The sequence below is a fragment of the Loxodonta africana genome, chromosome 10 (genome assembly GCF_030014295.1).
Source record: "Loxodonta africana isolate mLoxAfr1 chromosome 10, mLoxAfr1.hap2, whole genome shotgun sequence".
Classification (NCBI taxonomy): Eukaryota; Metazoa; Chordata; class Mammalia; order Proboscidea; family Elephantidae; genus Loxodonta; species Loxodonta africana.
Genome location: NC_087351.1, coordinates 83,927,547 through 83,953,652, shown reverse-complemented (window position 1 = coordinate 83,953,652; position 26,106 = coordinate 83,927,547). Strand labels below are relative to the sequence as shown.

General features: G+C 38.8%; 1 protein-coding gene across 37 annotated transcripts in view; it reads right to left on the bottom strand.

The window, feature by feature from the left end:
* Positions 1-26,106, bottom strand: part of SIPA1L1 (signal induced proliferation associated 1 like 1) — a 410,589-nt gene that overhangs the window by 130,781 nt on the left and 253,702 nt on the right. For 32 of the 37 annotated variants that reach the window (XM_064292664.1, XM_064292691.1, XM_064292692.1 and 29 more), the window contains one exon: positions 23,605-25,404. The exons of 3 other annotated variants lie outside the window; for them this stretch is intronic. In XM_064292664.1, coding sequence (XP_064148734.1) covers positions 23,605-25,102 — 1,498 coding nt within the window. In that variant the 5' untranslated portion in view covers positions 25,103-25,404. 2 more of the 37 variants (XM_023546335.2, XM_023546333.2) reach the window with 2 other exon arrangements.

The window sequence follows — 26,106 nt, the reverse complement described above, 5'->3', positions numbered from 1 at the left end:
CTTAGGTAAAACAAAACAAAATAAACAAATTAGAAACTTTGCATAATGCATTGATAGTTATATTCTGCTCAACATGTAAGACTGCCACTCAAAAACTGTATCAATAAAATGTAAACATATTCAACATATATTAAAATTCTTCAATGAGTCAAAACAAAGACTTAGCCACAAAGGCTGAGTTATAGAGGAGGTAACACTGTACAGAGGTAGCCTGCTGAACTCTACTACTCTACAACTTCCTACTCTATGTATTTAAAATGAAAATTGTGTTTCCTCCCAAATATTCCCCTATTTAAATAGGTTACGTTGGGTGTCCTTCCTTGACTACAGGAAGATTTCTGTCAGGGCTACTTAACCGTTGTTCTTGAAAACAAAACAAAAACAAACAACTAAATCTAACTGGGAATAGGTGTTGAGGAGACAGTGATTTCCCCCAGATTAAAAATAATTCCCCTGAACTGGAGAGCAAGAGGGCTGTGACTCCCCGAGCAGCACTCTGTTCCCCAGGTAGCCCATGCAAGAAGGAGCACAGAGGAAAAGAGTTTCCAACTGTCCCAAGGGGGCGGGAGTCCGGGTCCAGGGCTGCAACTTACCAATGGTTCCCTTGTCACAAGCAAGACAGGCAACCAGCAAAGTCAGTGAACCTGGAGGGAATGTATAAGCTGAGACAATAGGCTTCTTCTTGGTGACTAGTATGACCAGTGACTGATGATTCAGGGGCCTCTCCTCCATGCTGTGGCATTGTCTGAGGCCCCAAACCTTAGCATAACCTCAGGGTGTGGGGGAAGCCTCCTCCAAACAAATGGTGTTGAATTTACCCTCCTCCTGACCAGAAGGAAGGTCAGGACCAAAACTGAGTTACAGAAAATGAATAATAATAAAAAAAAAGATATTTACTGTGCTTCTTAAAAATATATACTTCTTTAAAAAATTAACATTGCTGATATGTACATAAGCTGTTCCCAAAGAAAGTCCATAAAACATAGAAATATATGAAAAGCTAGAGTAGGTAACTTATTTTTTCAAACCTCCAAAATATTTACATTTTCTATTTCATTTACATGTGACATTGTTAAATGAACCAGTTGTGACATGGTACCTTATTCTCATACAAAATGCATAAGTATTTGAAAATATATTTTATTCCCATACAAAATATGTAAGTATTTGAAAATCCATGAGAATAATAATAAATACCATAAAATATTTAATCATGTACTTTCAAAATTTAGGTAATGTATACGAAAACACTTGGCAAGTACTGAAGAACAAATATAAAAGAAATAATCATAAATATTGAAAGCTCTCTAATAATATCTCCATCCATGGAAATTCAAAATAAGAAAAACACGATGGGTATACAGTGTAGGCAACAAACCTTTTCTATGTGGAAAACTGAGCAACAACCCAATAAATGCCCCAAAAATTCATGTACAAACACTCGTGTACATCCTCAAAGCACAGCACATGAGAATCACACTCAGAGGTTATTTACTCTTACTTTGCACACAATTCTAATGAGCTTGGTTGTCTGGTCTTCAAGCCCACGGCTTTATTTCAGAGGTGTATAATTCCAGATGTTGACAAAGTCCAGGGTGTAGGGCTGATACAGACTTGCATGCAGACAGCAATGTGATAGAACAACTGACAACGAGGAAGAAAACAGAAAGGGAGGAGACAGAAATAGTATAAAAAAGCGGACATGAACTTAAAGAAAAAAACAAAACAGCAATCTGGGGCCACTTACTGAACTGAAGGAGCAAAGAGCTTATTAACACACTTTGATAACTTCAGAGAGTGTTTTAATATTGCAGCACAGAACAACAGTGGATGTTTCCAAGGTGAGCATGAGTCACATTCATTATATTCTTTTCTTTGTGCTTCTTTGGACCCAACTGAGACCTGGCTTTTTAGAAACTCCTCACATACACCCCACATACCACAGGTGGGATGGAAGTTTTCTGCTGCTGGAGAAATTCAGAAAGGTATAGAACTACTATCAATTCATCGTCAATAACCTCAACTGGTCCTCAAATTTTCCCTGGTCAGTGCGCTCTCTGCTTCTGCAGAGGAGATATTTCAATCATCGTTCTCTATTCTCCTCAACTTCCCCCCAACCCATCTTCTTCTCAATTTCAGCAAATGACAATGCTGTCTATATCATTAAAAAAAAAAAAGGTGGGAGTCATTTCAGAAGCAAATTTCCTCATTTTCTAGCACCATACATACAAACTTACCTGCATTCAGACTCCTGCTTCCTTTTCTCTACGATCCAAAGATCTCCCCCTACATTTTGGTGTCCACATATTCCACTTTCCCAGGGACTCTAATGCCTTGAGAAGCCTCTCTGTATCTTTTTTATCTTGCTCATTCCCATACCAGTTAATCAGGCTCAAGTCTCCATCTTTAAATATAAAATTTACCCTCAACCCCTTATCATCCTTCAGGTTATCTCCTCTTGTCATCCATTGGGAACTTCTTGAAAGAGCTGCCTAGTTCCTCATTTTAGAATTACTATAATCTAACTTCCCTTGCATCGATGAATTCCTTAGTTAAAACAAATAGTCATTTTTGGACCTTACCTTGCTCAAACTTTCCATATACCAGGCACAGTTATCACTTCATTTTTTCTAGAAATACTCTTACTTCCTGGCTTCTATGACAGCACCCTCTCATGATTTTCCTTGGAAAACTCTGGCTGTTCCTGCTCAGTTTCCCTTACTTTTCCCATTTTAAATATTTCATCCAGTCTCAGAACTTCAACAGGCATCTCAATGTTGATGATACTCAAAAATTTATATCCCTACTCCAGACTTTTCTCGAAGCCCTAGATGTTTACATATACCTAATGGAACTCTTTGTTCCTCTGGCATCTGCAAAAGTGAGCCCATCAGCTTCCCACATAAGCCTACATAGCTTTCTCTGCAGGTGCTATTTCAACGAATGGCACCACCATTCACCCAGATGCTCACACCAGATCCATCGTCATGCTTTGTTAATTTAAGTTCCTAAATATCTCTCAAATCAATGTACTTTTTCCCCATCCCACCGCCACTGATTAACCATAGTCATTTCTTGCCTGAATGTTTGCACTAGTCTTCTAACCAGTATGCTCTTTTCCAATTTGTTCACACAGCAGCCTTCTAAAAATGCAAATCTGGCTATCTACTATGAAACTTAAAATCCTTCTCTGGTTTCCAGAGGGTTCTTGGATACTTTTTATGGCTTCTCAAAGGCCCTCACAACCTGTCACCAGATTATCACTCCAGCCTCAACTAAGAGCTTCTCAACTCTGAGAACCAACTATGCTGAACTTTCAGTTGCTCGAACTCAGTGTGTCCTTTCTCTCCTGAAGAACTCTGCCTACAACATTCTTTCCACGACTTCTCTTTATTTGCCTAATCCTCTCATCCTTCACGACTCATCTGAAACGTCATTTAGGTATCCTCTAAATGGCTGACTGTACACTGGGGCAGAATGAGAGTGTTCACTTTGCATATTAGCACTAATTTCACTAAAAGGTGTAAGAATCCATACAATAATACAAATTAATAAACCAAATATTTAATATATTCCAAACACAAAAATTTAGAAAGCATTATAAAACACTTCTAAAATATAAACATTAAGCAATTTAGTATAAATTTTAGTATAAAAACAAACTATTAAAAAAAAAAAACTAAACCCTACATAAAAATGAAGAACACTTAGTTAATAATAAAATCGTAAAAATTAACTATCACTTAAACAAAAATTCTTTTGGCAGTATCATCATCGAAATCCGAGTGTATCTTTGTGCACTTTTTCCCAGGTGCTGAAGCACATTTCTGTGAGTTGGGGGGAATGGTGATGAGATAATTATAAACTAACTTCAAACACTTTGTTCAGACTTTATCTTCAAACAAACCCATCTCTGGCTTGATAACTCTGGGAAGATCTTTTTTGACTTATGTGCATGTTTGTGCAGAAACAGCAATCTTTTTTTTAATTGAAAGAGCTCTAGCTATTATTTCCAAGAAAGCATTTCCAATCCATCTTCCTTTATTTCAGCTTCACCAAGTAGAAATGGAGATTCTGGAAAAGGTCCTGTGTTAAGTTCAATAATACCACAATCAGTTCCACATGTCCAAAAACTCTTTCAACTAGAGCAAAAATTATTCTCACAACAAAAGCTGTGTGTTTGTCCACTGTCCATGTTTTTGTTCCCAAGGGTTAGGCGGTACAAGAAAACCTTTTCTACAGGAACACAACTCTATTCAATTCAAAATTCTCAATTCTGTGTTCAACTTTCTGGGCAGACAAGAGTTCTGTTCAGTAAGTCATATTTAAATTGAATTTTTGAGTCCTTTTACTTTGATTCCACGACAAATAATTCAAAGCGCAGATTTTTCTTTTAAACTGAAATAACAGCCTCTTGGCGGATGTCTTCTGTGTGGTTCTCTGGCCACTCTTGGCTCTGCTGCATCTTTCACCTCACTGCACACTGGACAGAACCCCCTTCTCAGGAGCATATCTCTGGGCAGCACTCCTGCACAGGGTACCTGCTCCATGTTGCAGCTTTAATTCTGTTTTCCCATCAGTAGTCTCCCTCCACCCTTCACTAGTGGGGTAATCCATCAATTACAGAGGGCTCTTCCAGTCAGGCACGTATCAGCCTGTTCTTTCTTTTTTGAGGAAAAGTAAGGAAGAGAAGGGGAAGACAGACAGGGGAGCTGCAGACGAGTATAAAAGAAAGGCTGGGAAGTCTCTGAGAAGGGAATTCAGGATTACGAAAACTGGAGGAAAGAGAGGGGACAGAAACTGAAGACTCAAGCTGGGTGAATACAGCTGCTGATAGATGAAGTGAAATAAGAGCATTACATCACCCAAACGAATGATATTTCAGTGCCAGCATACTGGAATGCCAAAAACCCATAAGCTAAGCACTATATTAGAATGAAGGCTCCCTAAAGCAAGGCATTTTGCCAAGCACTATGTCTAATATTTGCATTAAAAATGAGAATACAGGTATTTCTTTTTTATAGATGTGGCAACTGTGATTTAGAGGAAGTAAAACTTGCTGGCCACAAGTAGTAAACAGTAATACCAGAATTCACACACATTATTTTAACTACTGATTCCAAACGTTATTTTCATATACATATATATATATACACACATATATATATACACACACACATATATATACACACATAAAACATTACCTTCCCAGAAGCTTCTAAAATGTTATTACGAATAAAAGAATATTTAAATGAAATTTGATACCTGAAGAGATAAACTATTATTTGGCCGGTTCACACATAATGTTTCACTCCTAGATACACTGTATAGGTAAGATTTTACCATGCTTAAAGGAAGAAGTATTATTTGTTACATTCAAATCTGGTTGGTTCTTTCCCCCACCCCTCCATTTTTCACATTTAACACCTAAACAAATGTTTAGCTTGAAGTTTTATCAGTCTGGTTGCTGAATTTGTACCAAGGATGGTACAGAGAATGCCAAAAAGTGGTTTTGCCATCACTAGAAAATCCACATAGCTGTATTTTTGGCCGACACAGTCATGACAATAAAAAACAAAACACGTCACATTCTTAATGATAAGAAACAGTAAACAGTTCAAAGCCCCAAATATTAGATCAGGTACAGTCAAATCACCTGGTTTCAAGCACACATGCAAAAGGCAAGAAAAACTGCCCTCTCTAAGAGGTTAAGCCTGATATTTTAATTGTAAAGGGGGAAAAGAAAATATAATCACAAGAGTTACAGGGTTTCAACCAGCTTATACTGGGTTTCATAACTTCTGTAGACTTTGTATTAATATTTCAATTACATATTTCATTCTGTTGTACACAGGGTCACTATGAGTTGGAACTAACTCAATGGTACCCAACAACAACAGCAACAAATTTCTTTAGAGATACCAACATAGTCTGGACCATGCATAATTATGAATAAATAACTTATAAAGTTATAAAAATTACAGTCATGTCTTAAAATATTTCTTTAGGATTATTATTAATCTAAAAAATTAAATAGAATAGATAAACACAAATGAAATAAATACAAGGCAAATAAAACTTGAGCACTCTCTTATACCTAACAAAATTAGTAACATTCCTAAAATGAAAACGGCCCTTGGTAGAGCTGTAATATATTCACACACTGCTGGCGGCACTGTGAATTGGTACCAACCGTTTTAGAAAGCAATATGGCAATATATGTTAAAGTCACAAAAATGTTCACATTCTAATCTTAGAGCTACTCTGACTATTGCAGAAGGAAAAATGAAAGCTCTTCCATTTTCCTCAGAAAAGGCAACAAAAGTTACTTTAGAAACAGGCACTAAAGAAAGATGCTACTAAGGAGCCCTCATGGCACAATGGTTAGGCACTCAGCTGCTAACCAGAAGCCTGGCAGTTTGAATCCACTCTGTGGCTTCTCGGGAGAAGACCTGGAGATCTGTTACCATAAAGATTACAGACTAGGAAACCCTATGGGGCGGAGTTCTGTTCTGTCATGTGAGTTGAAATTGACTCAATTGCACCCAACAATAACAAAGATACTACTAACCAGACAGACTTAGACCTCATTACATGTCAGCAGGCCAACGAATGTTACAACTTAACTTTACCAGCTTGAATTAAAATTATTTCACCACTTTTAACATTTTAAAGGAGCTCTGGTGGCACAGCAGTTAAGCATACTTGACTGCTAACTGAAAGGTTGACGGTTCGAACCCAACAGGGGCTCTACGGGAGAAAGACAAGGCAGTCTGCTTCCTGAAAGATTACAGCCTTGGAAACCATGTAGAGTAGTTCTACTCTGTCCTGTAGGGTTGCTAGGAGTTGGAATTGACTCGACGGCAACGAGTTTCATTTTTTTATTGGGTTCAAATTGTCTACTTGTAAACACCTTAATACCATTAATAACTTCATTAGAAAGAGAAAATTGGACTACAGTTAGAGAATTTTTAAAAAGGAAACAGTTTGCTTTTAAAATGAAACCGATTTTCCATAGTGGAGATAATAAAAGGTCAACTGTTTAAAGAATGGTGCTCTCTCTGGGAAGTACACCACTCAGAGATTCTTAATCTCTGGTCCCGAAAGGACTCATCCTAACTATAGGGTGGAGGTTCCGTGAGAACTAAATAGCCTAAGACTGCATCATAATCAAAAGCAGGTAAGAATAATGGATGGGGACATTTGCACAGGTCTGGTCACATGTCGGAATCCTGTTCCAAAGCACTCCTCTATCCTCCTAATTATTGCTGTATAAGAGTCATCGCCCACATTTACAAAGTGCATAGTATTGTGAGGTTCCAGCTCTTCTTCCATAGGTAATTCTTAAAAAGGGAGGTGGTTTATGTGCTGAGATTGCATGAAGTTTTGGGCTGAGCAGTCTGTATTATACCCCTAACTTGCAGCGGCAAGTAGAATTTACTATGAAGTTATGTTGACATTGATAAACTACATTAAAATGGTTAAGTAAACAAATACAAAGAAAACTCTATTAGAAACAAAGGGAAAGTTAAGAGTAGCAGAATCATAATGGACTATAATCAATCTACAACAAATGGCCACTATTTATACTTTCAAAAAATTCAACCTTATTTGGTGATCAAAGAGATGAAATATTCCTTTTGGTTCATAATAAATACTCAAGTATAAAACAGTGAATATTCAAAATACTCAAAAGAGTATCAAGCTATGCACTTTTAAACATAAAAAAAATTTTCTGCTCTAAGCTTTTTTAAGAGCAATTTGACAATAAAAATCAAAGTTTCTGTGAAGTTCTCACGATTTCATTTATAGGGCTCTATCTTACAGAAATAATTGGATTTGTGTGGGGGGAGGGGAACACACATATTACTATACCACAAATTTTTTAATGCTTTTACAATTCTATTTCAATATACTCATGTTTCCTTTGCATTTTTATTTTGTGCACTTAAAAATATTATTCTAAGGAGAATCCACAGGCTTCATCAAAATGCCAGAGGGATCCAGAGTGCAAAAAAGTTAAGAATATCTGATGTAAGCATTATTTATAATATTGAGAAATGGGAAAAACCTGAATTTCCAATAGGTGGAAAACTTAAATGATGGCAATTATGGAATCATTAAAAAATATAAAAATGTAATTATCCTTATTTTATTTAAAAAATGAGTATGTATATTTTTTAATAGGACAGAAATAAAATCACTATTAATCTTACCAGATTTTTAAAATTTTTTGTATAGTTCTAAGTTTTCTATGATGAACATACACAACTTTTATAATTAGAAAATTTTTAAAGTATAAAAACGTATTTACTTACAAATGGTCAACGATTATAAAGAAAATGCAAAAACCCTGCATATTAATGCAGCTCTTTACTTTTCATGTTAGTCAATACCAACTAAAATGCCAGCTCAGAAAAAAAACCATATTTAATATCCAAATGCAAGCAATCACAATGAAAAACCTGTCTTTAACTCAATTTCCCACCACCCGTCTATCAGTTTGTCGTACTATGGTAGCTTATATGTTGCTATGATGCTGGAAGTTCTGCCACTAGCATTTCAAATACCAGAAGGGTCACGCACGATGGACAGGTTTCATCAGGGCTTTCAGACTAAGAGACTACAAAAGAAGGCCTGGCAATCTACTGCCAAAAATTAGCCGACGAAAACCCGATGGTTCACAATAGAATGTTGTCTTGATTTGCTTGATTCGGGCAAGTCTTCAGGAGAGATCAACGGCTAGAGGAGGACATTATGTTTGGTGAAGCAGAGGGCCAGCAAGGACAAGGGTGATCCCTGGTGAGATTGGTACAAGAGCCACAACAATGGACTCAAACATGCTTGAGGCTGGCACAAGACCAGGCAACGTTTCATTCTACCATACATAAGGTTATGAATCTTAGTTGACTTGATGTCGGCTAACAACTCAGTTTATATTTAAAATACCCTTCGTACTCCCTTTCCAGGGATATCACAGAAGGATGTCTTCCTACATAAAATGCTTATGAAGGATTTGGAGGGAAGTCTCTCAGAGGTAACTGAAAATTCAGATAAGGCAGAAATCACTGCTGTCCACAAGGTCAGGGACCATGCAATGTGTCCCAAACGCCCAGCATATCTGTTGACTAACTGCCCATATGAATCACAGAGGCTGTTTCTGCTAATGTTTCTCCTTCCCTTGACTTAAATAAAATTGGAACATGTCTTCTCTCGCTGCCTTGCAGCTTCAGATGAATGGACTCCTATACAGAGGAAGGTTCCATGAGCAGGATGGGAAAAACACTGATACAATGAAAAAGTATTTTTTGAGCACCGAATTTCAGTGCTCAGGATAGGTGCTCACCGGTATCTGGAGTTACAATGAGAAATGATTTGGGGATATAGTTGGCAGGCTTTATTATATGTCATCAACTTGTATTGAAATAACAGATCTAAAGGGTTCTTATTTCCTTGAGACTGTAAAACAAAGCAGAGACATTCTTTGGAATATGGCAGTAAGCATGACAGTTGCTTTGATGTACCCTTAATACAAGAAATTGGGCACACATTCCCATTAGTTTTACATGTGGATGGCTCACGTTAGCTACTGCTATTAGCTGTACTCAAGGTTTATTCATTTATTTTTCAATCCTTTCAGACTTATAGAAAAGTTACAAAAGCAGTACAGGGAATTTCCCTATATATCTCTCCCCCAACTTCCCAATGCTAACACCCTGCATAACTACTGTGGTGCAATGGATCACTTTTAGATGGCCTTTCTTGCCATGGTCTCGCAACTCCCACCAAATGACTGAGACTATGCAAATGAGGTGCTTATGCCCACCAAGGGGACTGGATAGCTTGCTAATAATACAAACAAGACACATGACACCCTTGTGGGAATGGGAAGTGAAAATAAGATGTATGGAGTCCTAATGCGGGGATTAGTCAGTTTTGTCATCCTGCTGGGCTTAAACTCAGCCATCCCAGAGGTGGAAAGGTGGGACCTTACTATCACCAAGAAAGGACAGCTAAGAACAGAGTGCTTCCTATGGACCCAGGATCCCTGTGATGAGAGCCTCCTAGACACAGGAGACAGAGAGAGCTTAACACTGGAGACGGTGAGAGACAGTGAGAAGCTGCGGCAGAGAAAGAGTGGCAGCAGAACCAGGAGACCAACACAATGAAAAAGCTGAGTGGCTTGCTGTCAGAGTGGACTGCCTCTGGGCACCTGGCAGAGCTAGCTTTGCCGATCGACTGACCTAGAGAGCTTAGCGCCTTCAGGCCAAGGCATCCTGGCAGAGTGGGGTGCCTCTGGGCACTTACTGGTGGAGCTAAAGAGCTTGCAATACTTGCCTGAGCAGGGCAGAGGCCAGGCCCGGGGTTGAGGGGCCAAGGAGCAAAGAGGGGCCTGCCTGGAGACGCGGATGAGAAAAGGCTGTCCTGATGGAACAACTATACCCTGAGTCATTTCTGAGCCTTCCTGAACTGTAACCTTTACTTCCCTAACAAATCCCCTAATTGTTTGAGTATGGTCTGTGAGTTGTGTGTGGCCGTAACAATGAATTATCAAATCCAGAAGTGAAAAAGGGAATGCCGTGGGAGGGACAGCTGGTGTCAGAATTGGTAAAGAGGTTGGAGAGAGAAAGCATGTCTGACCTCTGCTTCACAAGCATCACCCTTAGGCTGGTCATACAGATAAGGATTCTCCTCCCCCCGCCCTGTGAAGTCAGACAAGGAGGTCTGACGCCTCCACCACATCATATTTACAACTACACACAGTACAATTATCAGAACCAGGAAATTAACACTGGTACAAGAGCATTAACTTTTCATGGTCCAATTATATTCTGCTTTTAATTTTTTGCTGATACCATGTGTTTTCATTAATGGAAGCTAGCTATTTAACCCTTAGGGACTTGAAGGAAACACCTATGGAAGATAAAAGGCGGGAAAGCAAGATCGGGCAGGGAGAGCCTCAGGCCAGAATGAAAATGTGACAAAGTCTCAGCCAATGCAATGGGGAAATCCAGAGAAAAGAATGAGCATTAGAAGTCCTTTTATCCCCAGAAAGAGATGGTTCTCCTTGAAAACTCTAGCAGATCAGAATGCACCATAGCCAGAGACTGTCAGCTTAACCTACTCCTTCCAGCCGAGCCCTGTGGAAGGGAGGTGGAGTGCCGCACCTCCACGGCGGCCTCATATGTATGACTGCCTAGCATGGGTACTGCAGTGGTAAACCAGACAGACCGCATGCATCAAGTTTACATCCTGGTGGAGCGAAACAGACAATAAATGAATCAGATAAAAACATGCTGTTTTTGTGTGCCGTAGAGTCAGTTTCAACTCGTGCTGTTGTCACGGGCCGTCAACTTGGGTTAAGGCTCATCGCGACCCTATATTCAACAGAACAAAACACTGCCTGGTCCTGTGCCATCCTCACAATCATTGGTTTATCTGAGCCCACTGTTGCAGCCACTGTGTCAGTCCACCTCAGTGAGGGTCCTCCTCTCTTTAGAGGACCCTCTACTTTATCAAGCACGATGTCCTCCTTCAGGGACTACATGTCCAAGGTACATGAGATGAGGTCTTGCCATCCTTGCTTCTAAGGAGCATTCTGGTTGTTCTTTTTCCAAGATAGAGTTGTTTGTTCCACTGGCAGTTCACCATACACTCAATACTCTTCGCCAAAACTATAATTGAAAAATGTCAATTCTTCCTCAAGTCTTCCTTATTCAGTGTCCAGCTTTCACATGCACATGAAGCAGTTGAAAATACCGTGACTTGAGTCAGGTGCACCTTAGTCCTTAAAGTGGTATCTCTGCTTTTTAACACATTAAAGAGGTCTTTTGCAGCAGATTTGCCCAATGCAATACAATTGATTTCCTGACTACTGCTTCTATGGGCACTGATTGTGGATTCAAGGAAAATGAAATTCTTGACTACTTCAATCTTTTCTCTGTTTATCATGAGGTTGCTTACTGGTCCAGCTGTGAGGATTTTTGTTTTCTATATGTTGAGGCCCACTGATCCATGCTGAAGCCTGTAGTCTTTGACCTTCATTGCTAAGTGCTTCAAGTCCTCTTCACTTTCAGCAAGCAAGGTTGTGTCATCGGTATATTGCAAGTTAATGATTCGTCCTTCAATCCTGATGCGGTGTACTTCTTTATTTAATCCAGCTTCTCTGATTATTTGCTCAGCATACAGATTGAATAAATTTGGTGAAAGGATACAACCCTGAAGCACACCTTTCCTAAACCACATAATATCCCCTTGTTCTGTTTGAACAACTGCCTCTTGGTCTACGTACGGGTTCTGCAGAACACAATTAAGTGTTCTGGAATTTCCATTCTTTGAAATGTTATCCATTTAGTTGTTATGATCTACACAGTTAAATGCCTTTACATGGTCAATTAAACACAGGTAAACATTTCTGGTATTCTCTGCTTTCAACCAGGTTCCATCTAACATCAGCAGTGATATCCCTCATTCCACGCCCTCTTCTGAATCCGGCTTGAATTCCTGGCAGTTCCCTGTCGATGTACTTGCTGCAACCACTTTTGAATGACTTTCAACATAATTTTACTTAGGTGCAATATTAATGATATTGATTGATAATTTCCACATTCTGTTGGATCACCTTTGGAATGGGCACAAATATGGATCTCTTCCAGTCGGTTAGCCAGGTACCTAGCTTCCATATTTCTTGGCATAGACAAGTGAGCGCTTCCAGGGTTGCATCCATTTACTGAAACATCTCAACTGGTATTCCACCAATTCCTGTAGTTTTGTTTTTCATCAACACCTTCAGTGCAGCTTGGACTTCTTCCTTCAATACTATCAGTTCTTGATCATATGCTATCTTCTGAAATGGTTGAACATCTACTCACAGTGGACTCATAATGGTTCTAGTTCATAGCAACTGCCCCACAGGGTTTCTTCAGCTGTAACCCCTGCGGGGGCAGATCACCAAATGCCCCCAAATCTATTCTCGCATGAAGCAGCTTGTGGGTTTGAAGAGGTGACCTTTTGGTTAGTAGCCAAAGTCTATACATACGCTTATTATAAAAATTAGTAATACAAGTAACAGAGGGGAACCCCTCCCTTAATTCCAATAACTCGACTGGTATTTTTCTGTATCTTTTCCTAAACACACACACACAATTTATTAATCCATTTACTAATAAGAGTGTCCTTCATATTTTTTTAGTTTCAAAAATAAAAATAGTATCTGTATATTCAATTACTTACTCATTTACTTATTCATAATATTATTAAGCATCTAGCCTGTGCCAGTTACAGCGCCTTGATGAGACGGTGGAAAACAAAAGCAGGCATATCTCTGCCTTCATGGTGTTTACAGTATACAATCAGTGTAATTAAGACAAACGAGAAATTACTGAACCTTTCTTTCTGATTAAAAAAATTATTTTATCATCTGCAATTCTGTCTGGAACCCTATTTAGATGGATGCTGGAACTCCTAGGTTTATTATCCTTTTTTTTTTTTTACTTTCATAATTTCAACTCCTTTGTATTTTTGTTCTGTATTCATCCATTTTTCTTTTGGATAAAGGGCTGATGTATACCCTTGCTCGTTTCATTCCTCAGTCCATCCACTGAATTTTATTTCAGCAGCCATTTTTTTAATCCTCAGGAACTCATTTTTCTTGTTTTTATTTTTCATAATAGCATCTCCTCATTGATATTATTTAAAAATTTTTTAAAGTTCTTTTCCTTGAATGATCTGTATCTACTTCTCAGTTGCATTTCCTGTTTTTCTCTCTCTCTCCCTTCCATGCTATTGGTTTTAGCTATCCAGTGACCTTTGTTTTCAGATTTAGGAATAAAGGTAGAGATGGATTAATGTGGGTGGTCTGGGTTTCCCCTGCAGCTGTGGTGTCCTTCCTCAGCTGGCCTCCCTTACAGTAGAGGGTGAGGGCCAACTCTGGAAAAGGAGTGCAAGCTCTCAACAGCGAGGTATCCCTACAGAGTGGAGGTGCAGGACAGAAACCCACAGAGTTGCCAGAGTTGGGAGGGCTGTATCGTATTCCACTCCTAGATGGAGCTGCCCATTCTTCCCCACCCAGGGCTTGCACTGGAACTGATGTTTCTCTCTGCCTCTAGTATTAACCACCTGACACACTCCTGCTCGTCCTTTAGGCTTCTGAGGCCTCTGTAACTTTGTCCTTGCCAAGGGTGCAGATGCACTATCCCCTGCTCTGAGTCACCCAGAACCCTTGTTTCTGCACATGGCTTTCTGCAATCCACTGGTCATAACCAGTCTGATTCAAGGCAAGGATCACAGATTAGGCAGGCTCAGGAAATGTTTCCCAAATGAATGATGCAAAGTATACGATTTATGGAGTTGAGGGTCCAGTGTATCTATCATTTACCGAATCAAGTAGAGGCAGGGAAGGCCCGCTGTGTATATGGCTTCGTGTTACACTCCAGATACCAGATGATACGCTCCATTTCCTTTTCCTCTCTTTTCAGGAAATGAGACCAAAAACAAGTCTGTGTGTGGTTGTGGTGGTTTTGTGGAAATTAACCAAGACCACCAATTGATCCCCATAGGCCCAAACTCTATTACCGAGACTTGCTTTTTACTACCGTAAACTTAGTGGACACACTGATAGAAATTTGTTAACTGGGGGGGGGGGGGGGGGGGGGGCGTGGGGGTAGGAGATAACTTTACAGTGGAGAAACCTGGCAGACAGCACCTTAACCAGGTGAGCAAGGTCAGTATCATGAACCCTGTGAAATGACGCCTAAGGAGGGCACATCATTTCTGCGGTTCTCTTGTCAAAACTGCACAACGTCAGTACAAAGCATGTGAAACTACCAGACAAACTGAAACTGAGTGATAAATACTTTTCAACAGTGTCAAGGTCATGGAAGATAAAGAAGGACTGAGGAACTGTTACAGGCTGCAGGGGACTAAGGAGGAAATAACAACTAAATGCAATGTGGGATCCTTAATAGGATTTTAGGACAAAAAAAGATACGGTGGTGAAAACTGCTGAAATTTGAATATGATCTTTAGTTAAATCACCTTACAGGCTATGGAATGTGCAAAATGTCTATGCCTTAGTCTTCATCATGAAACAGGGATAAAAACAGCGCCTACTTCCGCATAGGGTTGTTGTGAGGTTAAAATGAATAAGCATGTGTAAAGAATAGTGCCTGGCACATAGGAAGTGCTATATAAGCACATTTACAGAAGGAGGGCAGTTAACGATGAAGACCTTGTTTAGGGAGAAAAAGGATGGACTCAAAATTTTTGTTCACAGGTTTGAGATGCCAATTAGATGGGGCATCCAGATGAAGGCAGATAACAGCTGGTAGGAAACGTAACTAGAACTGAGGAGTTGGCCTGGGAGTAAGGGGTCCGTCACTTGGATGTAAATGTATACTTAGTATCTTTCCTAAAAGAACTTTCCAAGGTCAGGAATTATAAAGGATATATAAATAATGCTAATGAAAGAGAAATAGGAAAATTAAAGATGAAAATGGAAGCAAATATGCTAATAATAAAAGTTATATAGTTGAGCATCAAATTTGGTTCTGGGAGCCAAGATAAAAGAGGACATACATTTTAAAGTATACATATATTTATAAAATATATATTAATATATGTAAAATGTATACAGATATATTTTGACATATATAGAAGCACATAGAAATTCAGAAAGGCTGGCATTTGGAAGCTACCAGCAAACAATTCCTGGCATCAAATTCTAAAATAAACTTCTCAAATGGAACTTTCTAAAGAGATTGCTGAATGACATAACGGACAATGTTTTTAGCACGAGTTTTACTGCAAAAGCAAACTCCGTTTTATATGATTGGATTTTCTTACAACCTTGAATAAAAATGTTTCTGCTAATATGGCCTTTTGACAATGTATGTGGATTATAAAATAAAGCATATCAAGAAGCCACTGAGGCACATGTCCTCTTAACCAACTTCCACAAACGTCTGAACTGAGATGGCTCAGGAAATGTGAAAGCCTGGATCCTTACAGATCCTAATCTCTGTGATGTTAATGGTGCCCTGGTGGCACAGTGGTTAAGTGTTTGGCTACTACCCAAAAGGTTAGCAGTTCGAATCTACCAGTCGCTCCTTAGAAATCTGGGGCATTTCTACTCTGTCCTATAGGGTTGCTATGAGGCCAAACCGACTTGACGGCAATGGGCATGATGTTAATAAGGCAGGATTAGAGGCAGTTATGCTTATGAGGCAGGGCTCAATCTGTAAAAGTAGGTTGTGGTTGAGTCAATCTCGTCTGAAATGTTAAGAGAGAGAAGCAAAGAGGAGAGGGACCTCATTACCACGAAGCAAGAAAATCCAGGAGCAAAATGTACCCTTTGGACTCAGGGTCCTTGGGCTAAGAAGCTCCTAAACCAGGGGAAAATTGATGACAAAGACCTTCTCCCAGAGTCAACAGACAGAGAAAGCTTTCTCCTGGACCTGGCACCCTGAATTCAGACTTCCAGCCTTCTAAACAGTGAGAGAATAAATTCATTTGTGAAAGCCATACACTTGTGGCACTTCTGTATATAGCAGCACTAGACAACTTAGACAGCTACTTAGCTGATTCTAATGCACGACCGTTTTCCAAGATGCTCTACTATAAGCATCATGGTACTTCCTCTACCTTCTAATTTGTGTCAGAAAATACAACGAATGTAGGAATTATGAAGGAAGATAATAAGCCAGACTGCCTGGCTATATTACTAAGGCTATGGGGCTCTAACAAATTGCCAAGCCTTTGTCTTCAACATAAAATTGGGATAAAAATAGTAGTACATACCTCATAGGGTTGTTGTTAAGTTGAAATGAATAAATATTTATAAAGCACTTAGAACAGTGCCTGGCATATACTGAGTAATATATAAATTTTAACTTGTACCAACATCATCATCACCATCATCATCAACAAGACTACTACTATATTACAACACATAAGCTGTAATTTATGAGAATTATAGAATTGTGGACTTTAAGACTAACATGCTCTAGTCCAAAAAAAAGTAAGTTATTCAAGGTCAGAAGCTTATTCTGATTCTTGGTCTTACTATCCTGATGTAAACCAAAATTGTTGTTGTTATTGTGTGCTGTCAAGTGTATTCCAACTCATAGACAGAGGAGAACTGCCCCATAGGGTTTCCTAGGCTGTAATCTCTATGGGAGCAGATCGCCAGATCTTTTTCTCTTGGCGAGGAGCTGCGGGGTTCCAACTGCTGACCTTTCTGTTAGCAGCCTAGTGCTTAACTATTAGAATATTTTATAACACAGGTTAAGTATAATTTTTCTGTTTATTGCCATGAAAAGTTATGGATCCCATCCTTGGCTCAGAACATTTTCTAAAGAAAATAAAACACTATGTACATCATTTTGATTTACAGTACCTAGTCTAGAAAAGAATTATGATGTTGGTGAAGAATACTGAATATACCATGGACTGTCAGAAGAACAAACAAATCTGTCTTGGAAGAAGTACAGCCAGAATGCTCCTTAGAAGTGAGGATGGCAAGGCTTCATCTCACGTACTTTGGACATGTTATCAGGATGGACCACTCACTGGAGAAGGACATCATGCTTGGTAAAGTAGAAGGTCGCCAAAAAAAAAAAAGAGGAAGACCCTCAACAAGATGGATTGATACAATGGCTGCAACGAGTTCAAACATAGCAATGATTGTGAGGATGGTGTAGGACCAGGCAGAGTTTTGTTCATTGTACACAGGGTCACTATGAGTCGGAATCAACTCAACAGTATCTAATAACAAGTCTAGAAAAAAATACAACTATAAGGATTGCCCAGGAGAAAAATACGAAATAACTTCAACCCATTATTTTATTGGGGAAAAAACCCTCAATATTCATTTCTACATACCTAATCCGCTTAGCTTCCTAATTAAAGGCAAAGGAAAGAAAATAATCTTTCATATATATACATTTTTACTTCTCTCTATATATACACACATTATATTTAATTCCAGTAGAGGGACACATAATTACAGAACCACCTTTGAATAATTAATACTCAGTTTATATAATCTCAATTTAAAAAGGCAAGGAGAATGAGACAAATTATTACACATGCATAAAATCTTTCACTATTAATTTTGGCAGAAATTAACTGTTAAGTTTAAGAGACATGCAGAGCATAACATTTCAGTAATGCAGAATAAAGACTTGTTGACTCAGGAATTCATCACTTACCTGCAATATACAACTGTCCACATCAAAAACTAAACATAGAATAATTATCCTTAAAGAACTATGAATTGTAAGGCATCCTATAGTACTTTCCTCAAGTCTAATATTGCTATCTTTACAGAATAAAAAAAAAAAGATAAAAAGAAATAGAACACATCAATAAAATAAGCACAGATTTTTAGAAATATACTCAGAATGGTGTTCCCTGACTTTCTATACGTACCATAAAATAATCCACTAAAATTTATAAAATCTACTAAATGATGCTCATTTAATAATACAAAACTTGAAGAACTGCTCTTCGTAACAAAATTGGGAAAACATCAGTGCGATAAAGCAGTCATTTCAAGTACAAATGAATTTCAAGTTTGTACATTCTTAAGAAATGGTGCTAAAAGATGGCTGATTACAAGAGAGTAAGAAGAGATAAGGAAAGAAAATGTGACATTACAATACACCAAGCCAAACCCGTTGTCATCGAGTTGATTCTGACTCATAGTGATCCTACTGGACAACAGAGTAGAACTGACCCATAGGGTTTCCAAGGAGCAGCTGGTGGATTTGAATTGCTCACCTTTTTGGTTAGTAGCTGACCTTTTGGTTAGGAGCTGAGCTCTTAACCACTGTGCCACCAAGGCTCTGACATTACAGTAGCAACTAAAATCCAACATGTTGTATCGTCAAAATAAGTGTGTAGCCTAGCATATTGCTGAACCTGATTTGTGTGTATGTTGGGGTGGGGAGGGGTGGAGGTATAGGAAAATGAGAAAAGTGGACAGGAATTGTCAGAACAATCAAATTGGGTGACTTACAAAAGTTTTCAGAAGAATAAGTAAGTACACAAGCATTATTTTTTTCCCCTTTTTTCAGAAATGGGAAACTATTCTTTAATGAGCTCCACACCAGAAAAAGACAGCTTCCCCCGGTCACTCAGCAGTAGGTGGAGGCCCTTCCCTATCACAGCATCTTCAAGAACTTGACTTTGAGAGTGATACCCCACCTAACATACAGATAAGCCTACCAACACTGTTGATCAGTGGAGCAACAACTGCCACTGCTGAGGCAACCCCCGGACTCTTCTGGCTTCCATTAATACATCCCTCTGAATAGGGCTCAGGGAGGACACGCCTCATAGGCAGTACACTCAGTACAAAACTGGAAAGCCCTGTATGACCACAGAAAATAAGATGAGTAATGGCTAGGGGAAAGGCCCCACCTTAAGAAGCCATATTGGCTATAGGCAGCATCATAATTATTCTATAACTTAGTATTTTCCACTTACCAGTTACCTTCGTACTTTCATCATGGTGACTACCTAAACAAAAACTAAATGTAAAATATATTCACACTCAAAGGGAGGTGACCTTATTAGCTTTAATGCCGCCCTACTGCCTAGTCTCTACTCTCTAAGAAGGTGTGACTGGATCACCTGAACTTCTATACAGTAACGAGTTCACCCAGGGGTTCTCTAAGCATTAAGTGAGCAGGTCTACATGAAGCACTAAGTAACAGCACAATAAATGTCAGCTGTATTACTACTGTTATTTAATTCTGGTGAGTCTCAATATAAAATCACACACTAACAAAATGGCAGAGAGAAGCGGGCAGGAGAAAGAACTTGAAAGAGGAGGATTAATGGTGTTCTGCTTGTTTTCATAAGTACAAACAATGGGGTTAATCTATTGCTCCAGCATCTTTCCACCAATGAACTTAGTCTAACCGGCAGGGTCAAATGTCTGCTAAAGAGTCAACCTGCATAACAATGATGTTTATAAAAACAATGTAATATCAAAAAGTGAGTTTGACTTCATTAGCTGAATAACGATGAAATTTTACATACAGTGTTGGCTGTACGGTGAACTTTGGTAAACAGAATTCTTTTCCAATGACGGAGTCACCATGAAGTCAGGAATGCATTAAACGACAGAAAGAAAAATAGCTGGTGAGGAAGAGGCTGAGTTGACAGCCAGGTCAGTGGTGTTATGCCCTGTTACTAGAGGAATTACATGTGACACTGATGTGTTCCTTCAACAAGATGGCTTGCTTTAAGGTTCTGGTTAGGAAAATGAGCTAGTGCATTCATAAGAGTGAAGCAAAATTGTATTTAAAAAAAATTGTGTTAAAAAACATAATTATTTAATTATATTTTGCACTTTTTTTTTAAAGTATAGATACATAAAATATTTTAACATAGTTATACTTTCAATGGCTTAATTTATGCTTCATGTGGTGTTAGCCACAGTCATAACCTGTAGACTATAATTATAATAAATGACCTACCTCATTTGAAAATTCTACATTATTTGGCCCAAAATAAGCTATTATAGGATGTGCACTCTGTAACCAGCTTTCACTGGATCAACTCTCTGGATTATCTACTGTTCTCCATTCCCTCCGAAAACCCTGCTGATGAATGTCCAAAGCACACCGGATGGTCTGGGTTAGCAGGCAATCTCTCATGCCATACAAACTTTCTGCTTCCACCAGCTGGAGTATATGCTGACGAAGAGTCAACTGTGTCATCCCAAACCTGTTTATGCCAGTTGACTTGTTATTGTAATTATAAATTTTCATTAAATATTATGAAAGCTGATGAAGTATGAGACAAAAGATATGGTGTTTCTACAAAAATTAAGTTGAAGACATTGAAAAGAATAAAGTCATGTCACCAAAAAAAAAAAAAAGCTATTAGATTAGATGTGGGTAAAACAACTTAAAATGAGAAAAAAAAAATACATGAAACCTAAGAATCTATACTCACACTGCTTTATTAATGCCTATGTTTTTGCTCGTGTTTATACTATTAATACCATGTAGAATTCAAAACGGTGGAAACACTGTTGAAGCCTCACTAGAGTTTGGTAAACATATTCTTATATGTTTTAGTGCAAATGAAATCTCCAGAATATTTTTTTAATGATTCCTTGAATTAAATAATATATTCAATTCACTAGTTCCAATCATGTTCAGTAAAAGGATTTGTTTCATGCTTCAAATTAGGTACTACTTGGGATTATAATTAGTGGCTTTTAAATTTATGCGGGTTCATGATCTAGGCAGAATTACTCTGCAACATATGTGTTCAAATTTTTATTGCATACTTTCAAAAGATAAACAAATTTCTACCATATTTAAACATTAAAATGTACCTCTTCCCTTTAGTCTAATAGAGTAGAAAGCACTGAACAGGGGTTAAGAGCAAGGACTCTGGTCAGACAGACCAAAGGTGGAATCCTGGTTGCCCATTTACTAGATCCGTAACAGCATACCACTTAACTACTTAAGCCCAGTTTTCTGATCTTAAAAATGAGAATAATAGTATCTACTTTCAGTGGGCACTGAAAAGTTGATATGAGAAAGCACGCTATGTCTAACGCTTAGCACAGTCCTTGGTACCTAATGCGCGCTCAAAAATATTTATTATTAATATGAGTATATTGCCTAAATAGGAAAAAAAGTGCCCTCCATTACATAAATAAGGTTATAACTAATACGTTCTCTCCTATGTTTGATTCAATGTCAATGTCAGTTTTTAGCAAGACAGCCTCAACCTACAGACAGCTCAGAAATACATGTAGAAATTTCCCCAGGTACAGTAAACCAGTGGTTCTCTGCTAGGGGATAATTTTACCACCTAGAAGGCATCTGGCAATGTCTAGAGACATTTTTGGATGAAAAAACTGGGGGAGGGAGAGCTATTGGCATCTAATGGGTATATGCCAGGGATGCTGCTAAACATCCTATAATGCACAGAATAACCCTCCCAATAAAGAAAAGGCGAAGAGTGCCAAGGTTGAGAAACCCTACACCCTGAAGGGCAGTGTGAGAAGAAATGATTTCTAAAATCTGAACTCCAGAAAATTATTCTGAGAAAATAAACATTTTTTTGATCCTAGGACCCATACCATCAATATTTAGGAATGAGACATGGGTATTTATGAACAAGACAAGATTCTTTTGATCATTAAATTCTCATGATGGGGTTCATCATTTAATAATATAAATTTTACCCTAAGCAAACGATATTATAAAGTTACAATGAGTACTAGAGAGGAAACTAAATTTCATGCAGAATATATCTAAAACCAAAACCAAAATCAAGCCCACCGCCATCGAGTTGATTCTGACTTATACGGACCCTACAGAACAGAGCAGAACTGCCCCCTAAGGTTTCCAAGGCTGTATGTCATCTTCATGGAAGCAGACTGACACATCTTTCTCCTGCGGAGCAGCTGGGGGGTTCAAACGCCAACCTTTCAGTTAGCAGCTAAACCCTTTAACCACTGTGCCACCAGGGCTCCTCTAATGAGTACTAGACATGCAACTACATTTCATTCAGAATGCATCTAAATAAAAGCCAAAATCTGAAAACAGTAGGTGGGAAATTAAAACATTGCTTGAGTAGTTTGCAGATAGGGAGCCTCTCACCACAGGTGTATCTTTACCTGGCCGCAGAGATGACTAAGCTGGCTAATGGGACAGCAGGTATATGTCCTTCTCAGCCATTACCCTGTTTTCTAACTTGAGTATCTGTATGACCGAAACTTATCTCCTCAATAAATAATGCTCCTCAAAAACACTATTAGAAAGTGCTTAAGACTACATTTATGCTATTTTTCAAATAAATCAAAAGGGCTTTTCTTACGAGTATGAGATAAAACTGTATATAAAGTATAATCTGAATAATATATGTATGTATTTTCCCCACCAAAAAAAAAAAAAAAAAAAAAGACTAGAAAGAAAGTCATCAACATGTTAACAGAGGTTCTCTCTTCAGCGCCTTTTTTACTCAACACCAGAAGACCTAGATTTGATTTCTGGCTCTGAAACTCACTGTCTGTGACTTTAGTCAAATGATGAAATTAATTTTCAAAAAAATTTCTTGAAATGGGTAGGAATGTATTATAATTCCCATTTACTGATGAAAACTTTTGGGGCAAAAAAGAAATTGTCCTGTACTAACTGTAAAAGTGCTAAATAAACGAAACACAGTATTTCATTGTTTTTGCAATCCTTAAAAATAAAAAGCTATACTTAAAATATTTTCAACTTTATACTTTCAAATGACTAAATAAAGACATTTATCCACAAAGATGATATAGTAAGTCTCCTACACAGCACAGACGATAATTTCAACCACTAAATCAAAGTTTTTTTAAAAATTCAATAGTAAATTTTTAATACATAGACATGTTTATACCTGAAAGGGGGAACTAATCCCCAAAACGCAAAAAGAAATTGCAGCAAAGAGCTATTTAACTATTTTAGCATCGAGAAAGATACAGAATTCATGCAAGTCTTTTGTCACATTGCTAAAAAATCTTTATAATATACAGTACTCCACTTTTTCCAGAAAGTACAGCAAAATACAACTTAAAAGTAAAAGCTCTCCACTCACCCTTTTGATAGAAAAATTTCCTATAATAGTATGCACCAAGATCCACGTGTTCCACAATGTATCTTTTCACTCTATCTAGATGCAACACCAAGTTTTCCTTGGGCACTTCAAGAACTGCAACTCCGGCGTTTGTGCAATGGGAGCTAAGGGTAGACTCAAAGGAGGCACTTTCACATCCACTAAAAGAACCAGAATTTGACTTCGACAGGCTGATTTTCCTTTCACCTTCTCCCCCGATCTCATTCCGAAAATATGGACAGCTCATTACAAGTTCGTTGCTTTTATCATCTCCCTGGTCCATACCGAGGCTTCCTTTGGGATTCAGGTCCTCTGTGCTGCCCATGGGAGAGCTAAAACTGGCTGAATGGGACAAAGGTCCTGAGACCAAGGATGCCACGGCAGCGGCCGAAGCTCCTGTGGTGGTGTTTCTCCTCTTAATAACATTGTGCCTATTCATAATCGCCTCATTCAAGTCAAATAATATACTCTGGACATCGTAGTGGGCAAAGCACTTAGGGCACGTCCAAGGCCTGACAGAATCTTCTGATCGGTTATCTTCAAGATCCGATGATTTCCCAAGTTCTTCACCTTTGGCATTGCGTAGTTTACGAAAAATAGATGAGTCTCCAGTTTCAGACTTGGAACGTCGCTTGAGTGGTTTTTCCCTCTCCTTAAACAGCCTGAGGTTCTCCCTTTGTGAAATGGCACCATCTATAACATCCAAGGAGAAACCAGACCCCTTGCCCCCACCGGCGATAAGAAAGTCACTGAGCTTGGTTGGGGTTGGACCTCGGTCAGATTTGTCATCTTTGTAGCCCTTTAACAAGTCAAAAAAGCCTTCTCCGGACGTTCCCTGCTTATCAATTGAAGATGTGCTACCGTATTCCCTGTGCAGTGATGGTCCAGTTTTATATGTGGGTGAGATACATTCATCAAAGCTATCCACATCAAGTTCACTTATGGTGATGTCGCTGTTGCTTCGCTGCCGTATTCTGCGAAGAGCTTTCCTAGGGGAGCTGGGATAGGCTTCAGGCATGAGAAATCTGGAGTCCATGTTCTCCGACGGTCTTGTCTTGTTTTTCAGCGTGTTCTGTATGCTTTTTAACATAGCTGAGTCATTGGAATTGAGGCTAACAGAACTTCCCTGACTCACAGGACTGCTTTTGGAGGACATGCTCTCAAGGCAACTTGAGGTTTCTATTTCCTGGCTTGAACGGCTAGATTCTTTCACGTTGTCCTTTCTTGGGGGCCAATCTGCAATTCTTGCCCTAACCCCCATCTTTGGGACTCCGGGGGTTGAGGTTATATGGTGAGGGCCTTCACTTCGAGGGGGCCCCACAGGAGCCATGACTGAGGATCCTAAACTGCCATTCTGGGACCTGAAGCGTCGCATGTAGAAGTCATCAGAGTGCACTTTGGGAGTGCCATCTGTTCCCACAACGGAGGCCCTTTCGGTGGCAACGGGCCTTTCTGTCTGCGACCGTTTCAAGCTGGTCATGATGTAAAAGTAATTAGGCTTAAATTCCTACAGAAAGGACCATCTTATCCCTGTTTTAAATGTGCACTTCCCTTTTGGAGAACAGCTTCCAGAAGATATAAGAGTTGCATGGGATCTTAATCCTTTTCATTTAAAAGGTTAAACGATGCTCTACTTTCAAACCACTGAAAATCCAGATCTTCAAAATATTATAATCCACAACAGTTCCTCTGCTTCACTTAAACAGATGGCTTTGTTTCAGAAAAAACTGAATGGAACTTGCATTACTGGGACTCTGCGATTGCCATAATCCCATGCTTTCTCTAAAAGAGAGAAGGAGACCATGTGAATTAGCATTTGATAAATACATTTAAAAATAAATCTGATATTGCCAAAAACAGATGTGTGAATATAAGACTCAATAATGGATTGTGGTTAATAGTTCCACAATCCACATTTAGGAAAGCGGGTATGAAAGAAAGGAAGAAAGTAACAGCATATAATAATATCCATCGCTTAAAATGTAAAAAAAAAAAAAAAAAGACTATTAAGACTTCGGCTTAATTGAACTACTTCATAAAACTCAGGCGAAGGGGGAGGCATTCTGTCTAGGACATCCCGGCTCCTACCCCACGTAAAGGCTTGCTCCAACGACCTCTAATAACGTTGAACGTCATTAATCACTGTGCTGACCAGAAGTTCAAGACAGAACCAACAGAGTGAAATAGAGCAAAACAGTCAGTTTTCTGGACAAAACTCCAAATTAAAAACTGATCTTACTGAATATGTTACAACACTGACTTTTTAACTTCTCCCATATTCAAAATCAATACTTGCCTGATATTTCGTTACCAAGGCTCAACATAGTTGGCAAGAGCAAATACAGCAGAGAGAAAATAAAAGGGCTCTCCCAGAGTCATCGCATCCATTAACCCTCTTCCACATTTTCCTCCACTTTACTACTTACCCAGACGAGGAAGATTTCAGAACGAATCCGGCATTCACCAGCACCTTTTTCAAGCTCT